At 32.5% G+C, this 26,150-nt stretch overlaps 1 protein-coding gene across 1 annotated transcript; it reads right to left on the bottom strand.

The window, feature by feature from the left end:
* Positions 1 to 9,323: 9,323 nt before the first annotated feature.
* On the bottom strand, positions 9,324 to 19,523 carry LOC120336032 (X-linked interleukin-1 receptor accessory protein-like 2). The gene is made up of 14 exons (XM_039403637.2): positions 19,291 to 19,523; positions 18,992 to 19,146; positions 18,351 to 18,488; positions 17,874 to 18,024; positions 17,523 to 17,638; positions 17,020 to 17,125; positions 16,352 to 16,491; positions 15,997 to 16,094; positions 15,131 to 15,232; positions 13,297 to 13,538; positions 12,700 to 12,864; positions 11,851 to 11,957; positions 11,430 to 11,549; positions 9,324 to 10,706 (listed from the first exon to the last, which is right to left on the bottom strand). Exons 1-14 carry the CDS (start codon positions 19,376 to 19,378, stop codon positions 10,560 to 10,562), a joined length of 1,875 nt encoding a protein of 624 aa, XP_039259571.2. The 5' UTR covers positions 19,379 to 19,523; the 3' UTR covers positions 9,324 to 10,559.
* Positions 19,524 to 26,150: the final 6,627 nt, after the last annotated feature.

A 26,150-nucleotide genomic window follows, 5' to 3' on the forward strand; every position in this document is an offset into this window, starting at 1 on the left:
TATTCTGCAATTGATTAGAAATTGAGTTATTTGAAATAAGTTAAATGTTAAATCATACAATGAAATTAGTAATTTCTCATTCAAGAGTTTCGTATTGTTTCACTTTCATGGTGATGAACGACAGAATGAGAACGGAATTCGAACTCATATCACGAAGGATGTTGTTATAACCTATTGTTACAGCAGTGGCTCTCTAAGTATCTGAGAATTTTTACGGATATCAGTTACCAATATTTTGTTTTGCAAATATTAGTTCCAGCCGCAATTTAAAAAAAATGTATATATATTAATGTGCATAATATTTACACAATAAGTCTTTTACGCGCATTGACGAATCTTAGAGATTTTTCTATTGACTATAGTTGACGAAAATGAACATATTTTAACTGTCGGCCACAAATACGAGTATGTTTATTAACTTACTGAACATTTTCAACATTGCAACAAAGCTGCATTTATCACTCATTCACTTCCTGTAAGTAAACGAGTAAGCTACGGCAATGAGTAATAGATGCGTTATTTATTGCACTCTTCCTAATCCAATTATACCTTAGATATAAGTACGTAACAAGGTCTAACTCTAAAGCGTGGCGCACAGAAACAAATGTACCACCAAGAAAGCACACTTGCAATACAAAGTATGTTGATTCAATTACCGAAATTGAGTTGTAAATCCGACAAACATTATAATTAAATAATTATCAGGTTATAAATATTCTAGGTAGTTTCATGCCCATCGCGCGAATTCGTATCCTGTTGCTTTTTGTTTCAATATGAATAGCGTGAACGTAGTGGCCATGCTAATGTTTTTTTCGCGTGTCTTGGATGAGGCGAAGTATTTGCTTCGAAAATTTGTGTTTGTTAGAGTGAAAATATTTGTTTATCGCTATATGTATATAATCATAGCAAAGTATTTTAACATTTGAATAGCCTGTTTTGCGTAAGTCAGGCCTAGCTTGACATATGGATATATGTTTTTCTGAAAACTCATACATTTTGTTTTGGTTAGAACCGCAGACAATAGAGATATGTGCGATGGTTTCGAACCTTTTTGAAGTATTATTAGTATGCTCTTGTGCTCTTAATACTATAGTTAGGCAGCAAATTAGGCGGAACGTATCCTACTGTCTGTAATTTAATCTTGCATCCGTGGAATGCTATATATTTCCTATACACGGAAGAAAAAACCGTCGACCCATTCATACGTGACACTATGGCCATGTAAAATAGCATAATAAACGTTTACGACTTGAAAATGATATTGAATCATGTATGTTCTGTTATGAATAGGGGTTCATTGATAACTATTTGTGAATACGAAGATTGGTTAAAGCGTTGTACCTAAACTTCATAGGAAATCTATATTTAGATATATGCGAAACGAGAGCGTAGCCAGTCCAAAATTATTGGAAAGGCCAAATTTATTTTTTTATAATGACGTATTACGACGCTTAATCGTGCATTTTGTCCCGAACAAGGCTAAATAAAAGCGGCCACTGATATCAAATGATATCTTAAAGAATCTCTCTACAGACTTACTTTGCTGTCAAAGTCATTCAGGGTACAAGCGCGCATTTTTATCTATCTCGGTTGGTTTATTTGGTGAAAGAATTATTGATATCAAGCCAGGAAAATTAAGTTATCATTAAATCGTTTGAGAATAGAGCAAAATGATGTCGCAAAAAGCGTAAAAATTTATGTGTCACTGCAAATGACGCAAATTGCCTCGCAGGCAACGTTCCCTCTAAGCTGGTCGAGAATCCCCGCGCAGTACTTTCGTTCATTCTGCCGCGCACTGCGTAAGTATTAAAATGTTGTGTTCTTTTCCATTTTTCCTAATTTTCCGCGCAGCAAGTTAGAGGGTACGTTGCTCGCAGGCCTTCCCAGCCTGCGAATATGCCACCGCCATCTCACTTATCTTACAAATCTGGATCTGCTTGTAAAGTGCATTATTCGGAGATAAAAGCAAGTGAAAACCCTAAAAAATCATTTAAAATGCAGAATGATCGAATGGACACTGGTGTGATGACGTTCCATAGTAAAATCACATTCGATTCGTACATGACACACAAGTTCTAAAATAGATAATTAGGCATAACACATACTAAGCAACTTCCTGGTGTACAGCATGAATGATACGCCAAAGATAAGTTTAATTATAAGTAAGTATAAGTTGTAGTATATGTCTGCAGTAATGCTCCGAATTTGATATCTCAAACTTTCAATATTACCGCTCGGCATGAAAATTTGAAAAAAAACAAAAAAGTTAATATACATATTTTTTTTAAATTAGGAGTCAGAAAATTCGCAAAGGTTTGAATTGCATACATGATCAATATGTTGGCTTTGGCAATTACTGGATTTTACATTTAAATTTTGTCATAAACAAAAAGTGTAAAGAAAAATTCCGAGTCATATAATTTGCAAAAACTTTGAATAGCACTCTACATAACCTAGCTGCCTAATAAACGCTCAACAATTTTTTACATTTTATCATTCTGAACATCACGAATGAACGAACATCATTTGAAGCTATTTGTAGTCGAAACGTAAGTGCATTGAGTCCTAACTAAAAGTATATTTTTATTTACTTACCAGAATACTTTTTACCGAATACAATTAATAAAACCTTGGTCGAGAAACGTCTTACCATAAGCTAGTTGAACATCACTCGCTCATGCATTATTACCTTGTGTTCTTATAGATCTATACCATTAACCGATATTTGTTTACTATATATATATAACATTGAAATATTATGAATCAGCCGAGATCAACAATGAGCCAAGGACGATACGCTTGTTCACAGTGTGTTTGTTACATTCATGCACGATAATCGGAAATGCGCAACCTACCATGCTTGTACTAACGGTAATTATCATAAGAGAGTACAAAGAAAAATACATCGTGCATCGATTCAAATTCGTGCAATGAGTAAGGCGCCTTCAATAAAGATGTTTTGTAAAAGCATTTTTAGTAAAACAATAGTTTGTAAATATTTTGCTCGCAAAGTTACTAGTAAAATTCGTTACTAAATCTGACTCAGCCCGTGGAAGGTAAAATTAACAGAAAAAAAGTTTTATTTATTTTTTGTCACGCCACGCCACGACTAAATGAACAAAAAACGAGTTTGTTTTTTTGTCAGGCCATCCTAATAAATGTATTGGACCTATATATTTTGACAAACAACTAATGATACGCAATAAAAATCATAGTAAAATATTAAATATGATTAGCTGTAAATATAATTCCACATCTCCAAAAAACCCGCATTGACTTTTCCAACGGTAAGAAAGCTGTAGTAAATTAAATACTAATTGTACAGAAAAGTCAAATAATAAGACCTCAGGTATTTAAGACCGTCGCAAACGAGCGATGACTCATCGTCAATCTACGCAAGGAACGGCAAGTATTTAGACTTCTGAATGTGTACTATGGAAGGATTTTAATAATGCCTCAAAAGGCTTACACCATATGCTACACTACAGTTAGACTTTATCCTATACTGACTATATACTTATTATCATGAGGAAGTACCAAGAAGCCTGCACTAAATAGTATTTGGCGTGATAATCATACGATGCACGCGAACGGAATGAGTGCGATCGGTGAGAACGATCGCTTAAAAACTCGACGCTTCTAGTGAGAAAATATTCTAGGCCTTCCATTTTATATACTCCAGGTATTTCCCCACTGCGAAAAAAATTGGCAAATAAAAATAATCTTCAAAACTCAAATCAAGTTTCATTTAATATAGCATTACGCAACGCACTTTGGTCAAAAAAAGTTTTGGTCGAAGTTTTTTAAACCGGAATATTTAATCATCAGATTTGATAGCTGTTTACTAAACATAACCCGATCCGACAACCCCGTCGAAGCTTTCCGTAAGCAATAGGTTTATTTTGAATGAAAGCAAAATCGACTGTTTAGCATAGCCTCTTAAAATCTAAACTATGATCAATTATACCAATTGGAAGCTCGTATGAACGTGCGTTATGGACTTTTACATATTCTAGTAAGAATGAGTTGGAATTTCCATCGGTCATCGAAGTTCCTTTACAACATTGTTAATTCCAAATTATAAACTATTACCAACCCCGGCAGTTACAATCGGAAACGGGCCAATCGTGAAAAACGCCAACCACTTGAGCTTTTATTTTAATCAAATCGGAAAATTGTTATGGTCTGCATATTTCATAAGAAGTTGAGCCATTAGATTATAGTAAAATCCTGACGGAAGTTGGTTTTTCCGAAATTAAATTGATTTGACGTAATGAATATCATATTTAAGAATTTGAAAGGCGCATACCAGTCAAAATGCCAATTGTCAATTTAGAAACGAAATTTTTTGTCTAACGTGTTGAAATGATAAATTAGCCGGATTAATTTAATATTGCGTAAATCCAAACCTTCAAAAACGAAACTAAAAGTGGTTATTCTCCCATAATATATCGCAATTTTTGCGGTAAGTTTCTTCCACTAAACAGTATTTTTGTCAAGTATTCCCCTCAAATTATTTTTAATCTTTCTGTCTAGTTTCACTTTATTTTGACAAGGGATAATTCTCTTAAACCCCACCAAATTATAGTTATTTGACGTTCTTGTGCTCATGTTTGAAATCGTGTTGGAAAACGGCAATGAAATGTTTCTAAAATCTAAACGAATGTTTGAAAATATCATTACTGAAAATACGACCTGACTATAAAATAAAAACTTTGAAACTGAAGTGTCATTTACATTGTTTTCCCTTTGCAGTGTACAAGAATCTTCATCGTTTCACAGTAAGTTTAACACGGTTGACAAATTTCAGTAAATTAAGTGGCATATTTATTATTACGCCTTCTGTCGTCTAGAACAGGGCTACTCAACTGGCGGACCGCGGTCCGAATCCGGACCTTTCGAGTATTGGATTTGGACCGCACCTAATTATTTATTTTGGATCATTAGCCCCACTTTTTGAATTTCCTATTATAAAATGACTTTCATAGTTTTGAATATATACAAAAAGAACTATAACACCATAATAAACAATTTTAATTTGCTACTAATCATTAGTCGAGGAAGTGCTCGTTTAAAGATGCCGAAATATAATTTCTGGTTAGACCGGACCAAAATAATTTTGAAGTTTTGTTTGCGGACCTTCGATAAAAATAGTTGAGTAGCCCTGGTCTAGAATGTCAAAAATAAAAAAAATCAGCGACGAATAAAAATTATTGAATAAACATCATTAGTTACAAATTACCAAGTCAGATAATCGTAATGTTTTGAACTGACAAAAAAATTGGTGTAAAAATTACTGCAATTACTGAACTCGACATATATTTATGCAATATTATTGAATTTGTTGAAAAATATCCAATTACAGCTTTGTCAAAATATAGCGTGATCATATTTATTTTTAACCTCAGTGTACCCTTACCCTTGAAATTTGAAACCATCAACACAAATTTGGGGTTATTTGTTTTATCAACAACATTACCTGTAAAGCTCTTTTCTCATATAAAACTTAGCCTTATTCTATTTGCGAACATTAATGGAGAATCGTAAACAGCACATTACGAGGTTAAAGGTAAAATTTCTAGATTAATGTAGAGTGGTGAAATTTCTTTTGACCTAGTTTGATCTAAGATATGCCCGGTAATCGAATTTCGCTTAGTTACGGATTTGCGATTCTGTCTTCGACAAGGTTTAAATTAATTTCCTTGCAAATAACTGTATATGCACAAAAACTTGTTTCAGCTACAAACGTCTAGGGTATGGTAGGGCCTGGACAAATGATGCGTTTTCATTTCACAAATAAGAGTTGGTAAATGTCTCACGTTTGCCAAACATATCTAAATATAGTAAAAGATTGGTCTTTTAAAAGATGGTTCATAACTTCTTTTGCTCCGAACAAGGCCGTGTACAAGTAGCCAATGATATCTAACGATATTTAATTATTGATGTTTGCAAGTCAACTAAAAAGTTTTAAAGTCTTCGTTTAAATATGGAGATGATATACTGTTTTTACTCAATTTGTATGAAGAGTATGATTAAACTATAATCGTATATTATACAAACTTTTAAAAACCGTGTGAATGCGGTTTTCTTTTCTAAAATAGCCTTAGGTAATTTTTTGGGTTGATTAACTCATAAATCATAATATTAAAAAGTATACATTTCAGGTCACCGTCAACATTTTACTTAGACTTTCCATTTTTAAGCACGAGTTGATCTGAACAATTCTATTAATAACCTCTTACAAAACCTATTCTTTATTGAAGATGCCAATAAATCGTTGCGTAAAATCAAAACTATTTTCCTAGAATGCCTCAAAAATCATGCAAGTCAATCACAAATTTCAAATATTGCATTCCGTGAGTAATAGTTTAAAAACATTTTATTTTTACCGATCAATTAATTCGAAACGGTTGATACAACAGAAGTATTGAAACAAAACAAAAAAATTGCCTACGATATTTTGACTTTGATGTACTCGACTATTTTAGTATTTTAACAAACACTTGGAGACTAAAAAAATGTAAAATAAAATCAACTTTTTTGGTCTCCGTAAACTTGTTGAGAAATAATATACGAATGATAAAAGTCATTTAAAACATCAATTTATCGCTCCAAATTATTATTAGATATTACTGTTAAATTGACAGAAACATAAGCTATCAATCTCAATTGGCGTCGATGCGAGTGAAGTGGAGTAAGTTAAGTCGAAAGCAAGCTTTTATCAGAGGCGAAGCGCGACTGCAAAATTCCTAACCCTGAATTAGGTTTCTGTCACTTGATTTTACCCTAACATTATTGACTATGTGCTCAGTCAGATTAAATTGCATACTTTCCCTGGACATCATTACCATTTCATCACCATAGGGTTGTACCAATATGGCCTCAGCCTAATTTGATATTCAATAGTCTCACCCGCTAAGTTACAATCAAATTGTTGACCTATAGCCATGCATACAACACCAGAGCATACAAAAAAAAAAACTAATAACAGTAACAAAATCGATATTAGCAACTAGGAAGAAAGAAATTGTATGAGATGCCGCTGGAAATAAAGTTACATTAGTTCTATCGTTAATTACACCATATCTACATTAGAGTAGTGGTTGAATTCTTTATTAAATGCATTTAAATTAGTGTATCGACCATGGTTTTATACTGCAAATCTGAATAATGATAATTCCCTTTCTTTCGTTAGTGTTAAACTACCCAAGAAAAACTTCCAACGATACACGTCATATGACCTGACATATTCCTTACTACAGATTCCCAGTTCAAGTACTGAGTGATTTTCTTAAGTTTCGCTTTCATGGTTTGTCCTGGAATTCTATTTTGAAGACTTGGGTACTTTTCTTAAGATTATAAAACGTGCAGTATGCACGACTCATTTGAACATTGGAAATAAAATGAAGTAACATCATAGCACGCGAAGACATTAAATGTCAAGAAAATTCCGATGACGATATTAGATAGTCTCAATCAGCATACTCATAGAACTTTAAGGCTTCACTATAGTCTAAACCAGTGATTCTCGAAGTATTGCAATATCGCCCTGCAAAGGGGATGAAAGGATCCAAATAGTGGACGAGTTAGGGGGCGGTATAGTGCATTCTCGAAAAAGTTAGAATTATCGCACAACCAAAATAAATTTTACGAAAGATTTGTATATTCTGGTGCTAGTCATCTGAAAAATACACGCTCATTTTTGACAAAGTCGAAGCATATATTATTTCATTTCCAACATTTTGTTTGTTAGAAAAAGGATTTTAGCGATCGGGGCGACTAAAAATTTAGCTGACCAAAATGACTTCAAATATTAAAAAAACTCGTTGAAGATTCCAAGATTATCTGACTCAGCTTCAAAAACACTGGACTTAACTGCATACTATGTCATAGTATAAATTTAATATATAATCAAGGTATTACTACAAATTTGAGCTAAAAGGTTAAATGTATTGCTAACCCTTCGATTTCTTGCTTTGTCAAATATTGACGGAGGCAGTAGATATGGAAGTCATAAATTGCAACATTTTACTAATATTCGGATAAAATTTTCATTAATTTGTAATAAGTAACTAAATACCCCAATTGTCTAAAAACTCGTCTATATTCACTTTTGGTAGAATTAATCAACGTGTCAAAAAAATTAACTGAAATGAAAACACATCTTAATCAATATGTTTTGCATTCTGCATTCAGCAGGATTCTGAAAAAAGTCTGTTCCATAGTTTCCTAATTTCCTCAATATGATATATATCTGATAAAAAAATTTTAACCGAATTCTTCAGCATGTTCATTTCAAATGTGTGTTTTACGCGTTTTGCGTTGGAGAAAATCTTACTAGGTTATAGATGGTATATATTGATTTCCCAATAAGTAATTTTATATTCGATTTTACTCTTTTGTAGTGAAGTTTTACCTGAAAATTTTAACTGCCCAAAAATAATCTATCTGTGTCTTTTGTGGGAAATCTTCTTCTGCGATGTTCGTGGATGTTTTAAATCAGAGTTGCGTGATTGTCAACCTATGGAAATAGCTATCTTTTGAAACAACATATTTAAAGATATATATTTAATATATTTTATCCTTATCATATCAACTTTTTTCGTACCGGGTCTTGTGTTAACGCATTGAACAACTTGAATCCGTTTGGCCGCATGAGGCGGTAGAAAGCAATTGGTGAAGAATCATCGTAAGATAAGAGTACGTAAGGAAATCCGCAGAAGTCGGTAACGTTGGTCTACATTACTTCAGCAAAAATATCTTGTTCATGTCACTCCATAGAGGCCAATCAATGCCATGCGTTGTGTTTTATTTTACTGACTATACACAGATTTTACACATTGCATTCTATTACCATGCATTCAATATAACCAAACGATATTTATCAATAGTTCGAAGACAACCCTATGAATCCGGTATTCCTCGAGTATAGTCATTTTCATTTTTTTAATAGTCAACTTCACACAGCGCGCGGTATAAGCGTATGCTTATCTTATATTCCATGGGATGACGCCAAAGAGTCACTTCTAATCAATTTTCTCGCATGTGTGCCAAATCAAAGAAATTTCTCGCTTTTTGTGGATTTGTGTCTAGTAGAGGGCTAAGCGTTAATAATATTAGACAATTTTCATTTTGTTCCTAAAATTGGAATTTAGACATAAAATACCGTATTTCAACATATTAGGGCAAGTCAATGACTAATTAAATTTAGAACAGACGTATATAATGTATTCAAATGTACAAAAATTAACGAAAATGTTTACGCTTGAACGCAACAAATTTTTTTTGAAAATGATGTACATCAAAACCAAGTAAATTTTGATGAATTTTCAGCCCTTACTTCAGGAAATATAAATAAATTATATTGTAAAACTATGTCTTTTGAGAGAGAGATGAAATTATTCAGCAAATGTTCAAAATATGCCATCTCCACAACCAGAAAACTTACGAGAGAGACACATGGTTTATATTCACATCTGTCCCCATTCCAAAGTTCCGACAAATTATCACAACTTGTACAGTTATCTGTTACAATATCTGTTTGCATCACCGTTTAATATAAACCATAGTCACATCAATCATATTTGTTCAGTAGATGAAGTAATAATATGCATTATATATATACGGATTCCGCTTTATAGATGAACAAACTAAATATTATAAAACGTTTCTGGGTTAATATAGTTTCACAAATCACAAAAGTAAAAATGATAATCTGTCAATGATATACATTGAATGACACGACACAAAATATGGAATCAATAAGAACAGCGACATGCAAAACAATTATAATTCAAAAGTAACTTAGTAACAGTATCAGTATGTTGTTGCTTTTATATTAGTATCACCCGGGTTTCAATTTATTTTTTAAGAATTCCAATGGAAGCCACGAGATATTAAAAATATATTACACTCTGGCATATGGATAAATGTCATTCAACAACACTGTCTATTCAAAATTATGCATTGACCAACCAATAATTTTGGATAAGAATCGCATATTTGTTTATTATTATTATTAATACTCTTTGGTATTAAATACGTAATAAAAATTCACAGAATTACAATCAAGTCTACTTTCCAAGTATTTTGAAGGCTTGCTTCCTAAAATGCAGTAAAGCCCACTTACAGAAAAATGACTTGAAATATCATATTACAGAAATTGAATTATGAAACAATGGAATTTTTTGAATACTAATATAAAATAATAAATTGATGGCGTTTATTGTCTTTTTCCTCAAGTTTAATTTTTTTTTCTATACTGAAATTTGAAAATTTTGTTTTGAACGAAATTTACCTTTGGTAATTTTAAACCAATGTTTGTGTATGGACAAAATGTTCTACAGCACAAATACGTCTGCGATCTTTAGATAACCAACTATACGTTTATTTCATTCATAGTATGTACCAATATAAAAAGTTTTCAAATCTATTAATGTCGCTCATACTCAAAAAGGATCTTGTCGTACATGAAAATATCTCATTGTTATTTTCCCAACTTCTGTTTGGTACGTTTACTGAATCCAAGAAAATGTTCGTTATGTCCATTATTCCTTCATTTAAATAGACTTATCCTCTAATACACGCATGTCCTGGCTCTCGCCTTTTTTATTTTGCTTCTTGCATTTGGGCAGAGCATATTCAAGATGGCGTCGAGTTGTTCCTTTCAAGGGGGTGCTTCCACACCAACTGATGGTTGTGCTCATCTAAAAATTTTTTATGAATTTATTTTAATATAAATGTTTTGTGGAATATAAAGCTAAACTATATACCGTATTTCACGGCGAATAAGTTTACTCGGTGAATGAGACGAGGCCCGTTTTAAGCCTGATAAAATGGCTTTTCGCATTTAACCTGCCAATAAGACGAGTAGTAGAATCGCATCAACATCGGAATCTCAAATTACCATGCAAAGGCTTTTGAGCGGCCTCCTTTGCGCATTGGTTAAAACAGCCTATAATGACTTTTTCTTGTAGAGTAATATTCAATCCATAACAACTACGAGAATTCGAACTGTCTTTCAATTTCAATCTAATTGTGTTCAACCTATCTCGCGATTGCATGCACCATATAAGACCATTACCGATCTAGAACAACACGGCAATGATGAAAACGTGGGGATGCTAGCGCCGAAGGTATTCGGTATTTTATGGTACGAATTGAATTACAAGGCGACACCAAAAAAATTATCATTCTCGCCTAATAAGACGACCTCCCCAAAATCATGCCAAAAATTTGGGCCTAAAAAAGCGACTTAAGCCGGAAATTTGGTAGATATATTACATGCAAAATAGTTTTTTTTCAAATAATTGAAAAATCTGATCAGCACTGAAAACATTTTACAGAGATGTTCACTTCATGGAAGAAATAAATTTATTTTTTTTAATAAATCTAAAAATGTTAATATCAAATTCAGCATATTTTATTACCTTCATGGCTTGCTTTAGGGCTGTCCTGGGTTCTTTTGGAATATTTTTAAAATATTTCTTAACACCCGGTAACACGATAAAGATCAGTTTAATCCTTCCTTCAACCAAATTGCGGAGTGCCTAAATCGAAAAAATATTTTGAAAATTAATAGGCAAAATTATATATTATAAGAAAGAATTGTGTAAAAATTTTAGTGAACCGAAATATACGTAATGCTATTGGAATTACTTAAAAAGTGATACTCACTGCTCATCTAATGGAATGGAATCAATTAATAAAATGATTTTAATATATGTTAGATATACTGAAATGAAGCAAAATTAGAAAAAAAGCAATTTTAATCGAACAAATATGACTAATGTGTGTTTTTTTGTGTTTTCGCTAAAACTGCCTAAATATCAAATGCTCAAATCAACTCACCACATAGGCTTTGTGAATACTCAAATGATCGGTAACGTATTCAAGGTTAAGAATAATTATAACTCGGTGACATTCATTCTGTACTCTGGAGATATTTTCGATTTGCACTGAAATGTATAATAACAACACCGCGATATTGAAACCTGTTTTGTTGTTGCTGTTTATATACAAATTTGATTATGTATTATGTCGGGGGTGTGCAACCTTTAATACAGAAGGGCCAGATAGATATAACTGAGTGAAATCGCGGATCGCACTTTATTTAACATAGGCTTTCTAGTAGTTGTAGGAACAGGAATGTTGGTAACTGATCTTATGGCATGGGTTGTTTTCACAACCTAGCTGTTAAGGCCTTGTAAAGTCATAGATATAGATAAATTAGACTCAGGTATAGGCTTCTCAGCACAAAAAGGTTTGGAACGTACTAAATTAAATTTAAATAAAAACTCGTTTCGCGGGTCGCACATCATTCAAAATTGGCTCTACTTTTCCTTGAGGGCCACATTAGGCCCACGAACCGCAGGTTGCACATCCCTGTAATATCTTATCAAATTCATTTATATTAAAATGTTACTGATATTAATGATCATTACTCAAAAACAATAGTCAAATTCAAAAATCTGTTTATAATTTTACATCAATGTTTTTTAAAATTTGTCAGTATAGCTATTACTTGGAAAGTCGATAGCTGAAAATTCTCATAATGACTCGAACTTTATTTTATATATGATGACTCAGTGAGCTTCCTTGACTCTTACAACGACACTACAGGATGTGAAAACACCCCTTAAAACACCCCATAACGAAACGACCTCTAAACTATTTTGAGAGATTAATGGAGTTACTTACTCGGAACTTGATTCTCGTCTCTGTGGTCATCGTACACTGTTGCATTAAGTTGATGGAACACTTTATACAATGATTCAACTAACTTCTTGGTCATTTTTTTGGATTTTTCAGTCATGTTTTCTGTGCTATAATGATATACTAGATACGCGGTGTAGTTCTTCACGTCTGTTATAATAAATGAATGTAATATTATAAGTATTATATTAATATTTTGGCTTCAAGTAGTATATTCAGAATAAACGACAAACGTCATCAAATTTTCGGGATATTTTGATGGTTAACTCAGATTAATCTTGGCAGTAAATTGCAAATAATAAATTTGAGGTTTGCTATAATATATAGTGTCCTACAGTCTTTGAATAACTCTGATATCAAGGACCTGTAACTAGTTTCAAGACAAAACGTAATGTACCTATACTTAAAAAAGAGTAAGGTTGTCTCCAGTATTTACACATTACATTGAAATATCATAAAACATATAAAATCATATATATACTTCGAAATTATATATAGACATTTAGCAGTTACCGAAGACATGATTATGGAAATTTTGACCATTTTAATGATAAAATAATTTTTTAATAATAACATTTTCACCTTTTTCGTAACGACCAAAATATTTCTTTCCGAACCACAAAATGTCAATTTTTTTCCAGACGCATATTCCAGTCAATAAAAGTAGTAGAACTAGACTCAAGATTCCCAAACTAATCTTATAGGCATAAATTTGGAGCGTCTCTTCTTGGTCTATCACAAGTTCGATTGTACGGTCGGTAGATTTCTTATTACCAACAGTGAATATCAAGCCGTAAAATCCTGCATCGGAAGCCTTCATTTCTCTTAGAAAAAAAATTAATAAATTTTTTGTCGGATATGTGTGTATTGAATGTAAAATAAATTATTGAAATATAATATTTCAAAGTAGTAGTTTATATTTCAAATTACAGACCATTCAGTTCTTATTCAAAAAAATAAATAAATATCTTTTCGACTATTTGTATATAGAATGGAAATTATAATGTAAAATTTTATTGCAGTAGTACAGGGGTGGCCAACCAGTTCGAGGCCAAGAGCCGCATTTCGTATTTTAATTAATACCGCGAAAAGCCACATTATGAAAAAGAACACACATGAACATCAGATATACCTTCATTCAGCTCTGCTAGAATGCTACTATGCTATATTATTGTAAACGTCACTCACTAACAGGAATATGACAGGAATTTACAAGCCATTGATTGTTATGCATGCTACTCAGTGGGACCTCTGACATTTCTTGAATTGAACAATCCTCTTAAATTTGGCTTGTATGTCGTTATAGCTAATTGGAGCAATTCTTTCACATGTGTTTCAGTCAGAACAGATCTGTGCTTTGATTCCACGTGTTTTAGAGTAAAAAACACAGATTCGCAGACGTATGTTGACCCAAACATTGACATTGAGGTACTTTTCCATTGGCATGTTTCTCTATAACTTAATTATCCCTTCCTTTAAAGCGCGTTTCAGCTGGTTTTCTTCAACTCAGTTGCAGCCTTGTCTGAGACTAGAGGGAATTGCCGGCGCATGTTCACTGAACGCTGTAAGTTCTTCTATTTTGAGTGTCACAACAATTTTTGCATAAGTTATTCCTAACCACCACCTGTCTTTGGCATCCAAAGATTACGTCACTACGACCTCACAATCACGCGAAAAAGCTTGCCAGAGTATAGCTATGATTGCCCGAAATGGCATCTTTGCCAAAAATAACAGACTCATTACCGCCAACGATCTCTCTCATATCGGGATCGTTAGGACGAGAAAACAAGAGAACTAGATTGATCGATTTCGGGTGATCGTCTGCGCGTCTTGGATGGCAATTAGTATAGATTGGGGGAATTATTACGTTACTATGGTGTCGTAGTGATGTAAGATTTTAATGACGTAGTCAGGTGGGGATTAGGAATAACAGATGCAAAAATGGTTGTGCCACGCCAACTAGAAGTACCTAAGGCGTGTTGTGAACATGGCCGGAATTTTAAACAATCCGTCTCATAATTAAATGGGTCGTCGAGAATGTATTCTGTGACGTTTTGTCACATTTCAATTACTCAAATGGTAAACTGCGCGTTTGCCGCCGATCTTCATTTTCGACTCGATTACGACAGTCGCCGTAGCGCGATAAACGTTTCTCGCAACAAGGATTTGATTGTGACGTAATAATGGACGATTGATTGCACGGAAAAGTGAATGAGGGCGTTCATGTATCTTCGACGTGAAAAAAATATTGCACGATGAATCATAATATGTTTAATCGAATCCAGATGAATCGTAGTTTGCAAGTTATTTTTTTCTTAAAATAACCAAGGCGAAAAAAGCCGAATGCGACTCGCGAGCCGCGGGTTGGCCACCCATGCAGTAATAGCTTATATTTCAAACTAAAAACCAAACTTACTTTATAATCAGAGTCAGTCTTACGAGATGCTTGAGTGCTTCTTGAATGTCTGGTGGTGGTTCGTACATGAAACATCGATGATGTAAGTTAGATATTTGAACACTGCAACACAATATATTTAATACCTAAGTCAAGCTATGCATCCCAATTTTGAGACATATTGTTTTATTGCTTATAAATATTCACTTTTTATTACATTAGCTTATTGTTAAAAACTAAAAGTTGATAGTTGATATTTTCATGTTGTCTAATAAATTCAATATTGAAGTAATGTTAGGTAATTTTATTAAGACATAATAAAAATAGCTAATTCTGGAACCTTCCATTAAAATATTGATAGAAAATTGTCAAGAAGTTCAATCCAAATTAGTCAATTTGTTTCCAAAATATTAACGGTAAAGTGACATTTTTCGAGCACAACCTTCTTAAAAGTGTTTGAAATTGTTTTATACGTTATATTTTTATTGTTAGCCGTTTGAAATATCTGTCGGAATTGCATAAAATTGAAATCCATGAAAATAAAAATTTAAGATTAAAAATTTCGTTTGTAATGGATGAGATTAGTATGATATCAATGTGATTTTAGCTCATCTATATATTATATGTCTGGTATTGGGAAATGTAAATTCAATTAAACTTTTCTCCGAAATTATAAGCAAATAATCTTTTAATTTTGTAAAATTCTCTAATTTTTTCAATAATATGTCTGGTAGAGATTTGCAGTCATTGCTAAATTGATTGCTTTAAACAAGATCTTAGTCTACTGTCAACTTAGATATATAAGTACGAATGACCGTTGGTTATTATTGAACTATTTTTATTTTTTCGTCAATTTAGGTAATGCATTTTTTCCAATTTTAACTCACTTGTCACAATCAGCCCTTTCACTTAAGCTTGAATTTTGCGGTCCATCATTCAAAGTAAATTTTGTGCAGAAGTCTCCTTCAGTACCATTCTTCAGTGTCTAATTGATATAAAACAATTGTTAATTATGGTCAATTGAATAAAACGGCAGAGAGAGAGAGAGCGTATTAATAAATTTTTCATGGTATTTAAAATTAAAATCAATCTATAAAATTCTATTCAGCGTCTATCTGTCTCTGTGCCATAAACGCAGTGGATCAGTATTTTCAACCGCAAATGTGGTGACTATGCTATTATAGCCAGTGATTTGAGGTAATCTTATAATAGACAGTAGTTATGCTATTCGAATGTCCTTACTTTGCTCCATATAGCAGTTGGTGACAACGAAAAATGTTCTCCTGGTCCGAAGTTGACACTGCATGTAATATTCACATCATCTCCGAGTTTTACCTTCTTTTTCTCAGGACATTTCATTGCATATTTACCCGTATTACCATCTTTAAATAAAAGTATAACAGTGTAAATGTTCCGTGTTAAATAGGATGTTCATGCATTTTGTGTAGTTAGAATTCATTCACTTTACTTTAGTTTGCTTTACGGCTCATGTTACCTCGGTTCGATCAATACATTCGTATCAACTATTTATTACATTCGTAAGGTTGCCAGTAAAGGGCAAAATTAAATAGGAGAAAAAATCAATTTGTTGAAATAATTTTTTTTCCGAAAAATACGCCAAACTGTACGCCAAAATACGCCAAACTGATATTTTCTTTAGAATATTTAGGTTAATAATATAGATATATATCATGACACGCAATAAATACATCGATGACATACGGTTAATCACTGAAAAGGTATATACGACTACTGTATATTGCGTGAATTTTTTTTTTTTAATTTTGATAAAACAATTCGTAAATAACGTGACTGATATTTTTCTCTTTTTGGTAGCAGAAAATAAAAAATATACGTGAATGCCTGAATATAGAACAATTTGTTCAATTATAAAAACAAATGCATTTTACGTTGGATGCACACTTGGTGTCTTGTTACATATCTCTCATTTCCCTTGTATTTGACTTTACATGAATAAATTCCACCAGTTGAAAAATCTACTTGAGTCAATATAAGCTAAAAAATGTAGTACTGTTAAACTGTTACTGTTTACTGTTAAATCGTATTATATTTTCCTCATTAGGTTTACTTTTTTCCTTTTTGAAATGCAAATATTTAAACACTTTCAGCCTATATTACTCCAAATTAAGATGGAATGAGTTATATTCAAATACTAATACGATTATCATCATCATTCAAAAAGTAATCGCTACCCGATGATGCGAGAACTCATATAATATACATTGTAATATTATTCCTTTATAAATATGGTATATGTATATACGTTAAAAAGTTTAAAAATTTAAAATGTGAACGAAATTAGCCAAATTTTGAAATTTGAGTCGAAAGAAAGTAGCGAATTATCTCTGTATGGCCAAAATATTAATATTCTGTTATTACAATATTTACATACAGTATTGCCTGCTATTCTTGCGTTTTTTGGCAATTTCTCGCTGCAATTGCGCATCCATATATATTCTGCTTCGGAAATATTTTGAATATATAAAGCAGGTCTTGCTTCGTAGTCCACTGAAACAAATGAAAATTATAAACGAAAAATATCCTACAAGTTTATTGATCTTTCTAATAATATAGCAAACAAACCTTTTGAAATTTACAACAAAAAATGTACATGTGCGAAGTTTTGGACATTATCGTCTGGTGTGTACTAATTATAATTTCCCCTTCCGCGTTGCATACTAAATTAGTTTAGCAAGTATACAAATTTTGCAAAGCAAAATGTTGAGCTTTATTTTAAACTTACACTGACAAGACATTCTGTATACTTGTCCTACTTTAAGTCTTCTCTCAATTGTTCCGATAGCTTGGCTCATATTACGACAATTATGGTTCTCGGTGAATTTTTCACGATGAAGCCAAATGTCTTGAAAGGAGCAATAGTTTGCCGGCGATGCCTGATATAGGAATTGGTTGATGTTTTGTTATCAATAGAACAATGAGAAAGTTCTCCTTCGCAAAACTCATACGTACAATGATTTTGTTTAGAAATGGTGTTAAGTTCAATGAAAGTGGTATAAAAAGACTTGCATATTGTATATTACCCTTTTATTTATACAAAATACTAAGCATGTGCTTCCGACTATAAATGCGAAAAAATTGTTTATCATTTTTAAGTAATCTATTGAACTTGAAAATTGAGGGATTCTGGTCTAAGACAATGCAATAACGCCAAAGCATATACGGAATATAAAACTAAGCTGAAATGCAAAACATTTCTTACCGAAAATTGTATTCGATACATTGATGTTGGACCCTCTGTGACATCAAAACTGTTGTAAATACCACTATTAGGCCGTTTCATTTTGTTCACAGCCACAGTTGTGTTCCACAATATATTTTCCTTGTCGTAAACGATGCACTAGTAGGGGTACATGAATTAAATATGCTTAAGACCATGTAATCGCAAAATCATAAAAATATAAACTGTAAATCTCGTTAGTGAGAAAGTTAGAAAACAAGACCGAGATTGTTCCTTTTAAGTTAATTTGTCATATCATCTTACCCAATCCTTATCCCACAGTTGAGTTTTAGGGCGTTATGACCCAGTGGTTGGAGAGTGTGGCCAAATTATATAAATACAACAGTTTAACACTTGGGTAGACAATTCCGTACCGGAAAGATTGAGTTTTTCGAAAATAATATCTCCTACCATATAGGCAGTTATTTCAAAGTTAAGGTGTGAAAACGCTTTATAAAAGAATGCTGATTTTATGACAGATGTACACAGCTCTTTAGCGAATTTTGGTTTGAAGCAACAACAACTGCTGGTGTCCAAAACTTGTTCTCGATACGACTTTTGCTAACAGTCGGTAGTACAATATTTAGAAAAAATAACCAAACAAAAGTTGCGTATGGACTTACCGTAACATTTTCGGATGGAGGTCTTTCATAATACTTGCTAGTAATATTACTTAAGTAAAATTCTGCTTGGTTTTTGCAAGAGAAATAAAACGGCCATCCTATATGTGCGGTTACATTCCTTATTCCAAGATTAGTACAATTGACTACTCGATTTTCTAAACATAAATATTTTTTATTTTGCAAATCTATTCATTATGCGGGAATTCAAACTAATATTGTAAATGACCATGCACTATACTTAGAAGAAGCAAATACCAGAGTAAATAACGATAAATTATAACTCAAGTAAAAAAACTCACCTGTAGTTATCTGTTTACCAAGCTGTGTGCCAACCGTCACGTGAAATTCAACTATAATAAATATAGCTAAGAATTCCTTAATAAGCATAATATTGTAGTGGAGTGTTCGATTAAAAACTCCAACGTACTCCCAACGTTGAATTAGACTTACTATCAAGATACGATAACGTTTCGAAATTAATACAAATTTTCAAAAGCGAAAACTTAACATTCTATAATTGAGAATTCATAATAATAAGTATTGCTTAATCATTCACTTACATTAAATGTTCTTAAATCGGCAGTATACAAAAACTTTTACAATACCAAGTGTGTTGACAACAAGCAATATAATTTACTTGTAGAGTACTGTAATTCTATCTGATGTAAATGTAAGGCAGGAAGCAATATTCAACATAGCATGTTAAGTATCAAATTACCATAACGAAGAATAAATATTACAATCAGAGTCAAAAGTCAAAAAATTTGAGTTTGCGCAAATTACCTCTGATCATACAAACCTCGAAATGCAACACAATGGCAAAACCCAACGACCGAATGCAATAACAAAAAAAAAATTGAGTATTATTTATCAAATACTCGCAACGTAATGTAAACAGGAAAAGAATTTGAAATTCAAACAATTTGTCAATGATGTATGTGAACATGAAATTGTCACCCATTCTTCGATGATGACCAAACGATTTTTATTGCTAATTTGTAATGCTAGTATATTTTGGAATACTCTACTGAAGTGAACTTTGCAAATTTCCCTTGAACTTCATTTTGAAATATCTCAGATATATCTAATTGATATTTTCTTACCTTTTCAACACACTTGTCACACATTATGAAATAAAACAAAGCGTAAGAGAAAATATTATTTCACTAGAAACTATACACTAGATCAAGTTGGTCCAAACCATGGTCCGTGGGTTGCATGTGGCAATTTTCATGTTTTAGCTTGATATATGACAAATATTGATCAATGTGTTTGCAAAATAAAAGAGTTCGTTTTGTATTGTACTGTTTACCTATTCTTGGCACTATTGTGGCCCGCGAATAATGCAAAGAATAATGCCCGCGAAGTCGACAATCTTGGACAGCCGATCACTAAACACTCACACTAGATTAATGTCATGAGATTCCAAGCACCCTTTCTGCGCTTATGAACGGCAACTCTCCGGGAGTCAATATATATATTTTCTTCTATCGTTTAGCGAGACCACAAGTTCTACCATACGGCGTATATATGAATAATATTGTTTCTTGACGTCTTATTGCGGGATGACACGCGTAATAGAAAAATTTGACATTGTTCACATGAATAAAAGCCCAATCCACCAATAAATATAGAAATGAATGTTGCAAATGTAGACAGAAATCCCCCTGTATTGTGAAGAAGCTTCACTTTAGAACATCATATTCCATGGGAAATTTTACAAGGTTTTCCTTATTTTGGCATCACACGTTGTTTCAATTCATTTGAGAATTTTCCATACTGCACGTTGACTTTGGCACATCCGCTAATTTAATGAAGGCATTTCAGGAAGGCAGATCAACCACATCATTTTGTTTCGATTGCCTGCTTACTTGGAATTGGGTTATTGCCGATTTATTTTCCCACGGAAAATTCCTTTACTGATTTTGTACTTTTTTCATGTATTGCTTGTCATTGCTGATTCAAAGCGGTTTCCGCGGTTGCATTACGCAAGCATTCAAGAATACAGATGGGTATTTTGCATGTTGATATGCCTGTAATTTTTTAAATATATCAGTCGACATCGTTAACCCTAAATAGTGCATTATAAATGCTAATGGAAATGTACCCCGTAACTCAAGCAATCGAGAATTTGGTTATTTGTAAAAATATTCGAAATACAAAATCGGTCATTGTGTAAAAACTCATTTTGCATAACTAGCAACCGATTTTTGTCTCCTAGTTTATTTTTAATATATTCCATTTATGAGACAGATCAATTAAAGGTTTGAAGCAATAACAATAAAGTTCAAACTTGTTATATAAATGTTCTAGAGCGGTGTTACCCGACCCGAGTCCGCGGTCTCAAATGAGTCCGCGGAGCGTTTGAATTAGTCCTCAACGAGCAAAATAAAATTGAATTGAATACCGTTTTAGAAATTCATGTAGGTCACTAACCTTTTTAGTGTCGCAAAAAATTCATTTCTGGGCGAAAACGTTTTTACCTGAATTAATTAAGTACCGGCAAAGTTACGATTTACGTAAGTAATTACATAAAACATAAAAGACAAGTTCATTCACGCAAAATTAATCTGGTCAATAATTTCCGAGTAGAGATGGTTAAAATGTTCGAACTTCAAACTATTAGAATACCTGGTAACATGAGACTTGGACAGGGCACGTCAGTAGCGCTGAATCAAATGATTGGATTGCACAACGCACTTGCAAATTTCTGACAAAATCACAAGTTTATACGTACCTTTCGTTCACGGTAAAATTGATCGTTACATTTGTCTTTTTTTATCTATTTGTTTTCTGTAATTCATTGCACAAACTTTGAATGATCTTATTGTTGCCCCAACGTCGCATGATGATTATTATCAAATTTTAACTTATAGGCAGTAACAACATTTCAAAGGTTTTGGTTTGAGGCAAAAATAACATAGACTGAATAGAAAAATACGATCAGAAAAAAGACATCCAATCTAGGAGCCAGCTATAAAGATATTGTTAATTGTTTAATTTTACGAAAGCGATAGGGACAATCAAAATCGAGACGAAAAAATAATAATCAGAATGAATTTATTTGGAAATTTTGGCTGCAAATTCCTTCCTATAATTTTCCTCGGCTAATCGTCGCCAGTGATAGCATAATATCTTTTGAGTTTGTCAGAGCAGCAGTTCTCAATGATCACCCTCGCTATGGTTCCCTTCAAAAATTGTAAATGTGGATAACAGACTCACTTCGTTAAAATTCTGTTGTTTGATTTTATTACTTCTTCACACAGAGTTCATTTACAAAATTAACGCTCGGTAATAATAATAATAACAAATTATGGATGTTTCTCCGACTCCAGAAAAATTCTCCACATACTTTACTATTGCACATTTTTTTATGCCCATTTTGTTTGAAGAGTTTATTATGTTCCAAACCATCATTTTTATTTAAATTAGTCCACTACGTGCGGCTCACGCGTGCGTGGTAATAGCTGATTTTAGCGTGGTCTATCGCTGCGTTTGCGAGATTAATTTCTGATTACTGTTACTATAGTAAAGATCCTCGGAATACATATTGACAATTAGAGTATTTAATTTACAATTATTATTTGAAACCACAACTGAAAACTGAAACTGACACGCAAAACTACGAAAACCAAGCAATGTTACAATCATGGTTACGGAGCAGCTGCAGAAATTGCACTTGTTACGTCATTGTTGACTTTACATTTCTAATATGAGAGCAATACTATGGTTACGGACTTATCAATGATTTTCACAAGGGAAGTATGAAGACACGGGATCAATATTGACGAAAAAGATAACAAAAACAACTTCCATTGATTGATTTTGAGCCCTAAATGACAGAGAGTATTTAGATGATTTTTCCAGGATTTATTCCAACGGTAAAAATTGGAGCTGTTTCGGGATTAATAAAACGCTTGGATTGGCAATACCTCATTTTGAGTTCAGAGACCTCGAACGAAATACCCAAAGCAACAAACATGAACATGAAACAATAACATTGCAACATACAACATATTTTGGCATCAAATTTTCAGTCATAATTGCAAAAATGTAATGACTGGTTGAATATTAACAAAACATATTCCCAATATGCCGCAACTGTGAAATCTAAAGTCTTGCACGGCAAACACCAAATCTATTCAATTTCAGATAAATAAATATTACAGTGTTATTGACGACGTGATTGCAACGGAGATAATTTGAGCGTACAAAACTCGTTTCAGCTCTTGTACGTTTATTTTATAAATCAAACATTTCTTAGAAAGAACACCAAGACGAAATTCACTGATTTTAAGATAAGTAGCAGAGTATGAGAAATTTTAATTTTGACGTCTTCTGCCTAACAAAATCGTTATTTTGTTTTATACGCCTATTATGTAGAGCCAACCAAGCTGAGTTTAACAGCCGATGAGGTTCTCTTAGCACTTGCCAAATCTATGCCCACTTCTCCGAAAATGCCTTTTATGTCTCGGTGAATTCTGACACAGCCTCTTCTGATGGAGCACAATATTCACCAGTAAAACCATCGGGACATTTACAAAAAACTAAGTTGTACAATTCATTTATGAAAGTAGATTCATTTTCTTTAATTATTTGTGATATTTTCTTCATGAATAACAGCTGTAGTGGACCTGGGGATACAATACCAGTATTGCCATCAGTCATTATAATCCAAGTTTTTTCATCATATGAATTTGTTGGATGATTAAAAGTAGGCAAAATGAATGAACTTTCTTTGATAATAGTGAAACCAATTTTATTCTCTATTTCTTGAACCTCGTTTTGAATTTGATCGCTTTTGAACATTGTTACAAAAGGAACCAGATCGCAATATTTTCCATATTTGCAAGTGTTATTGAAGTAGTTGCACAAAAACGTTGAAACTTGAATGTTGAACTCCTCAAAACTAATAGATCGAAGTTGCAAAGTGTAGCCTGATCATAATAAAATTGAAATTTACCAAATATAGCTAATACATAGAATGAAATAGTAACACAGAAGTACCTAAATATTTTTTGATCTACTGAATTGTATCAATTGAACATTAGGATATTTCATTATTCCTAAATTTCTGATTGAAATTCAAACTTTTGCCTTGCTTTCTATATTAATATTGTAATATAAATTATACGGTCGGCAATTTCGAAGAACATTTTGTTCTGAACCAATTAGCACATAAATATGAGAGACAATTTTGTTGCATGGACACGAAAGAAGTTAAAGAAGGTTCATGAAAGAAGCAAGAGCAACTAATCTGACAACATATATATGTAAGATACTCACTTGGTTCAAATGAATAAATTACCGTCACATTCACTTCTGCCATGATATTCACTAGTTCTTTAACTCGTTCTAGTAAGTTTTCTTTATTTTTAGTGGCTGCCATCATTTGATAGAGTTGAATGGCATTTTGCACATTATCTGATACTTCATCTTTCCTTCCAATGGAAGTTTCATAGTTTTCGTTTAGTAACATTTTACAATTTTCAACTTCCTTTCGACATGTTATATATCTTACTTCAGTTTTGCGCAATTCGCATTCTATAGTTTCGTAAAGTTTGGTAAGATTATTTAATTGATCGGTATCATCTTGTGTAGTCTGCCTGATAGCTGCCAATTCATCCTCCAAGGCATTTATATTGTTTTGTGCCTCCAACAGTTTTGTTTCATAATCGTCTTTAGCTAACATCAATTGAAATTTTTCTCCGTCAATTCTTTCCACAAATTGAATAAATTTCTCTTTGTATTCTATGTTGTCCGAATCTGATTGAATTTGAAGTAATTGATTTGCTGCATCCAATTTCCCGGACAATATTGCGTTTTCATTTATAACTTTATTTAATTCGGAAGTTATTTTTCCGTTAATGGCTTCTTTTTCTTTGTTCTAAAAATAAATAGAATACAAACTTTTATAAATTTGGGTAATTTGCTGGGATATCAAAACAAACTAGAACAAACGTTCATGATAGGATAGGATTCGTTTATGGTAGTTACCAGACATTTGTTGTCGTTATTCATAAGCGTGTTTACGCACATGGATTTCGTATAATATAAAATTTTAGAAATCGTATCCGCTTTGATATAAGGTGATGCGTATGCAAAGCGTATGAAACTATGCAGTACCGATCAATAATTGTAAGACTTACGGAAAAGATACAACAGCAAGTGTCTCAATGATGTAAATTTTGAAATAATTAAATGTCAATGCACTACCGTCGTCTTTATCATAATAAAAATTTAATTTTCTATCCATTCCTTAAAAAAGGTTTAATGACCTAGAGATAGTTTGAGGTCTGATTATATAACTTCTTTCCATCGAATTATATATTTTATTCGGACACACCTGTTTACATTGGGAGTAATATGCCATCAAATAAAAGCATTCATATAACCAATTTATTCAATTTTGGTTTAATTATTATTATTATTACTAGTTTAATTAGTTTAGGCTTCGATAACATCCTAAGACAAATTGAATATCATTAATGTTGCGTGATTGATAATTTAAACATTGTGAATTGTATTTCTACACTGTTTTAAAATTTAAAAGATGATCAGTGGTATTGGAATACTGCAGAATCTTATCTTTTTATACAGACAACGTTTCTCAAATTGTGTGATATTAACTATGAATATAACTTAATATGCAGATACTTACATAACTTGTGAGTCGTTGGATTTCTGCATTCTTCTCTTCAATACCGTTCTCGTTTTGATCTTGCATTTCGTCAATTTTTCCTTTCTAATCAAATTACCAACATTGGAAAAGAAATGGAAAAATTAATTACTGTAACAATATACCAACAAGAAAAAGTGAAACAAATATAGCTGACAAAGTATTATTAGAAGTATATATATATTTTTTAACTTTAAAGCAAAAAATTGAGGAATAACATTAATTAGTTAAATTGGTTGGTGGTAATCTACAATGATGTATTTTATATCCAACAAAGTTTTAAGCGGCCGTATTTTTCACGCAATGAGTCTATAAACCAATTCTATCATAGAATATTTGAAAACTTCTACAAAATTTAGTGTTACTCAAATAACCTACAAGATGTTGTATCTGGATTACATTTTCGTCGATTTCCTTTGTTAAATCCGCCGCTAGCTTTTGCAAAGCTCCCTTGATGTTTTCAGATTCTGTGATTTGAGT

This window comes from Styela clava, chromosome 2 (genome assembly GCF_964204865.1).
Source record: "Styela clava chromosome 2, kaStyClav1.hap1.2, whole genome shotgun sequence".
NCBI lineage: Eukaryota > Metazoa > Chordata > Ascidiacea > Stolidobranchia > Styelidae > Styela > Styela clava.

Bases quoted from the DNA above. Each gene is read 5' to 3' on its own strand.
- LOC120336032 (XM_039403637.2), bottom strand. From the start codon at position 19,378: ATGCTTATTAAGGAATTCTTAGCTATATTTATTATAGTTGAATTTCAC. The intron at 18,489-18,991 runs GTAAGTCCATAC...TACCCCTACTAG, and splicing joins CTCCATCCGAAAATGTTACG to TGCATCGTTTACGACAAGGA. The intron at 16,095-16,351 runs GTAAGGACATTC...TATATCAATTAG, and splicing joins CAACTGCTATATGGAGCAAA to ACACTGAAGAATGGTACTGA.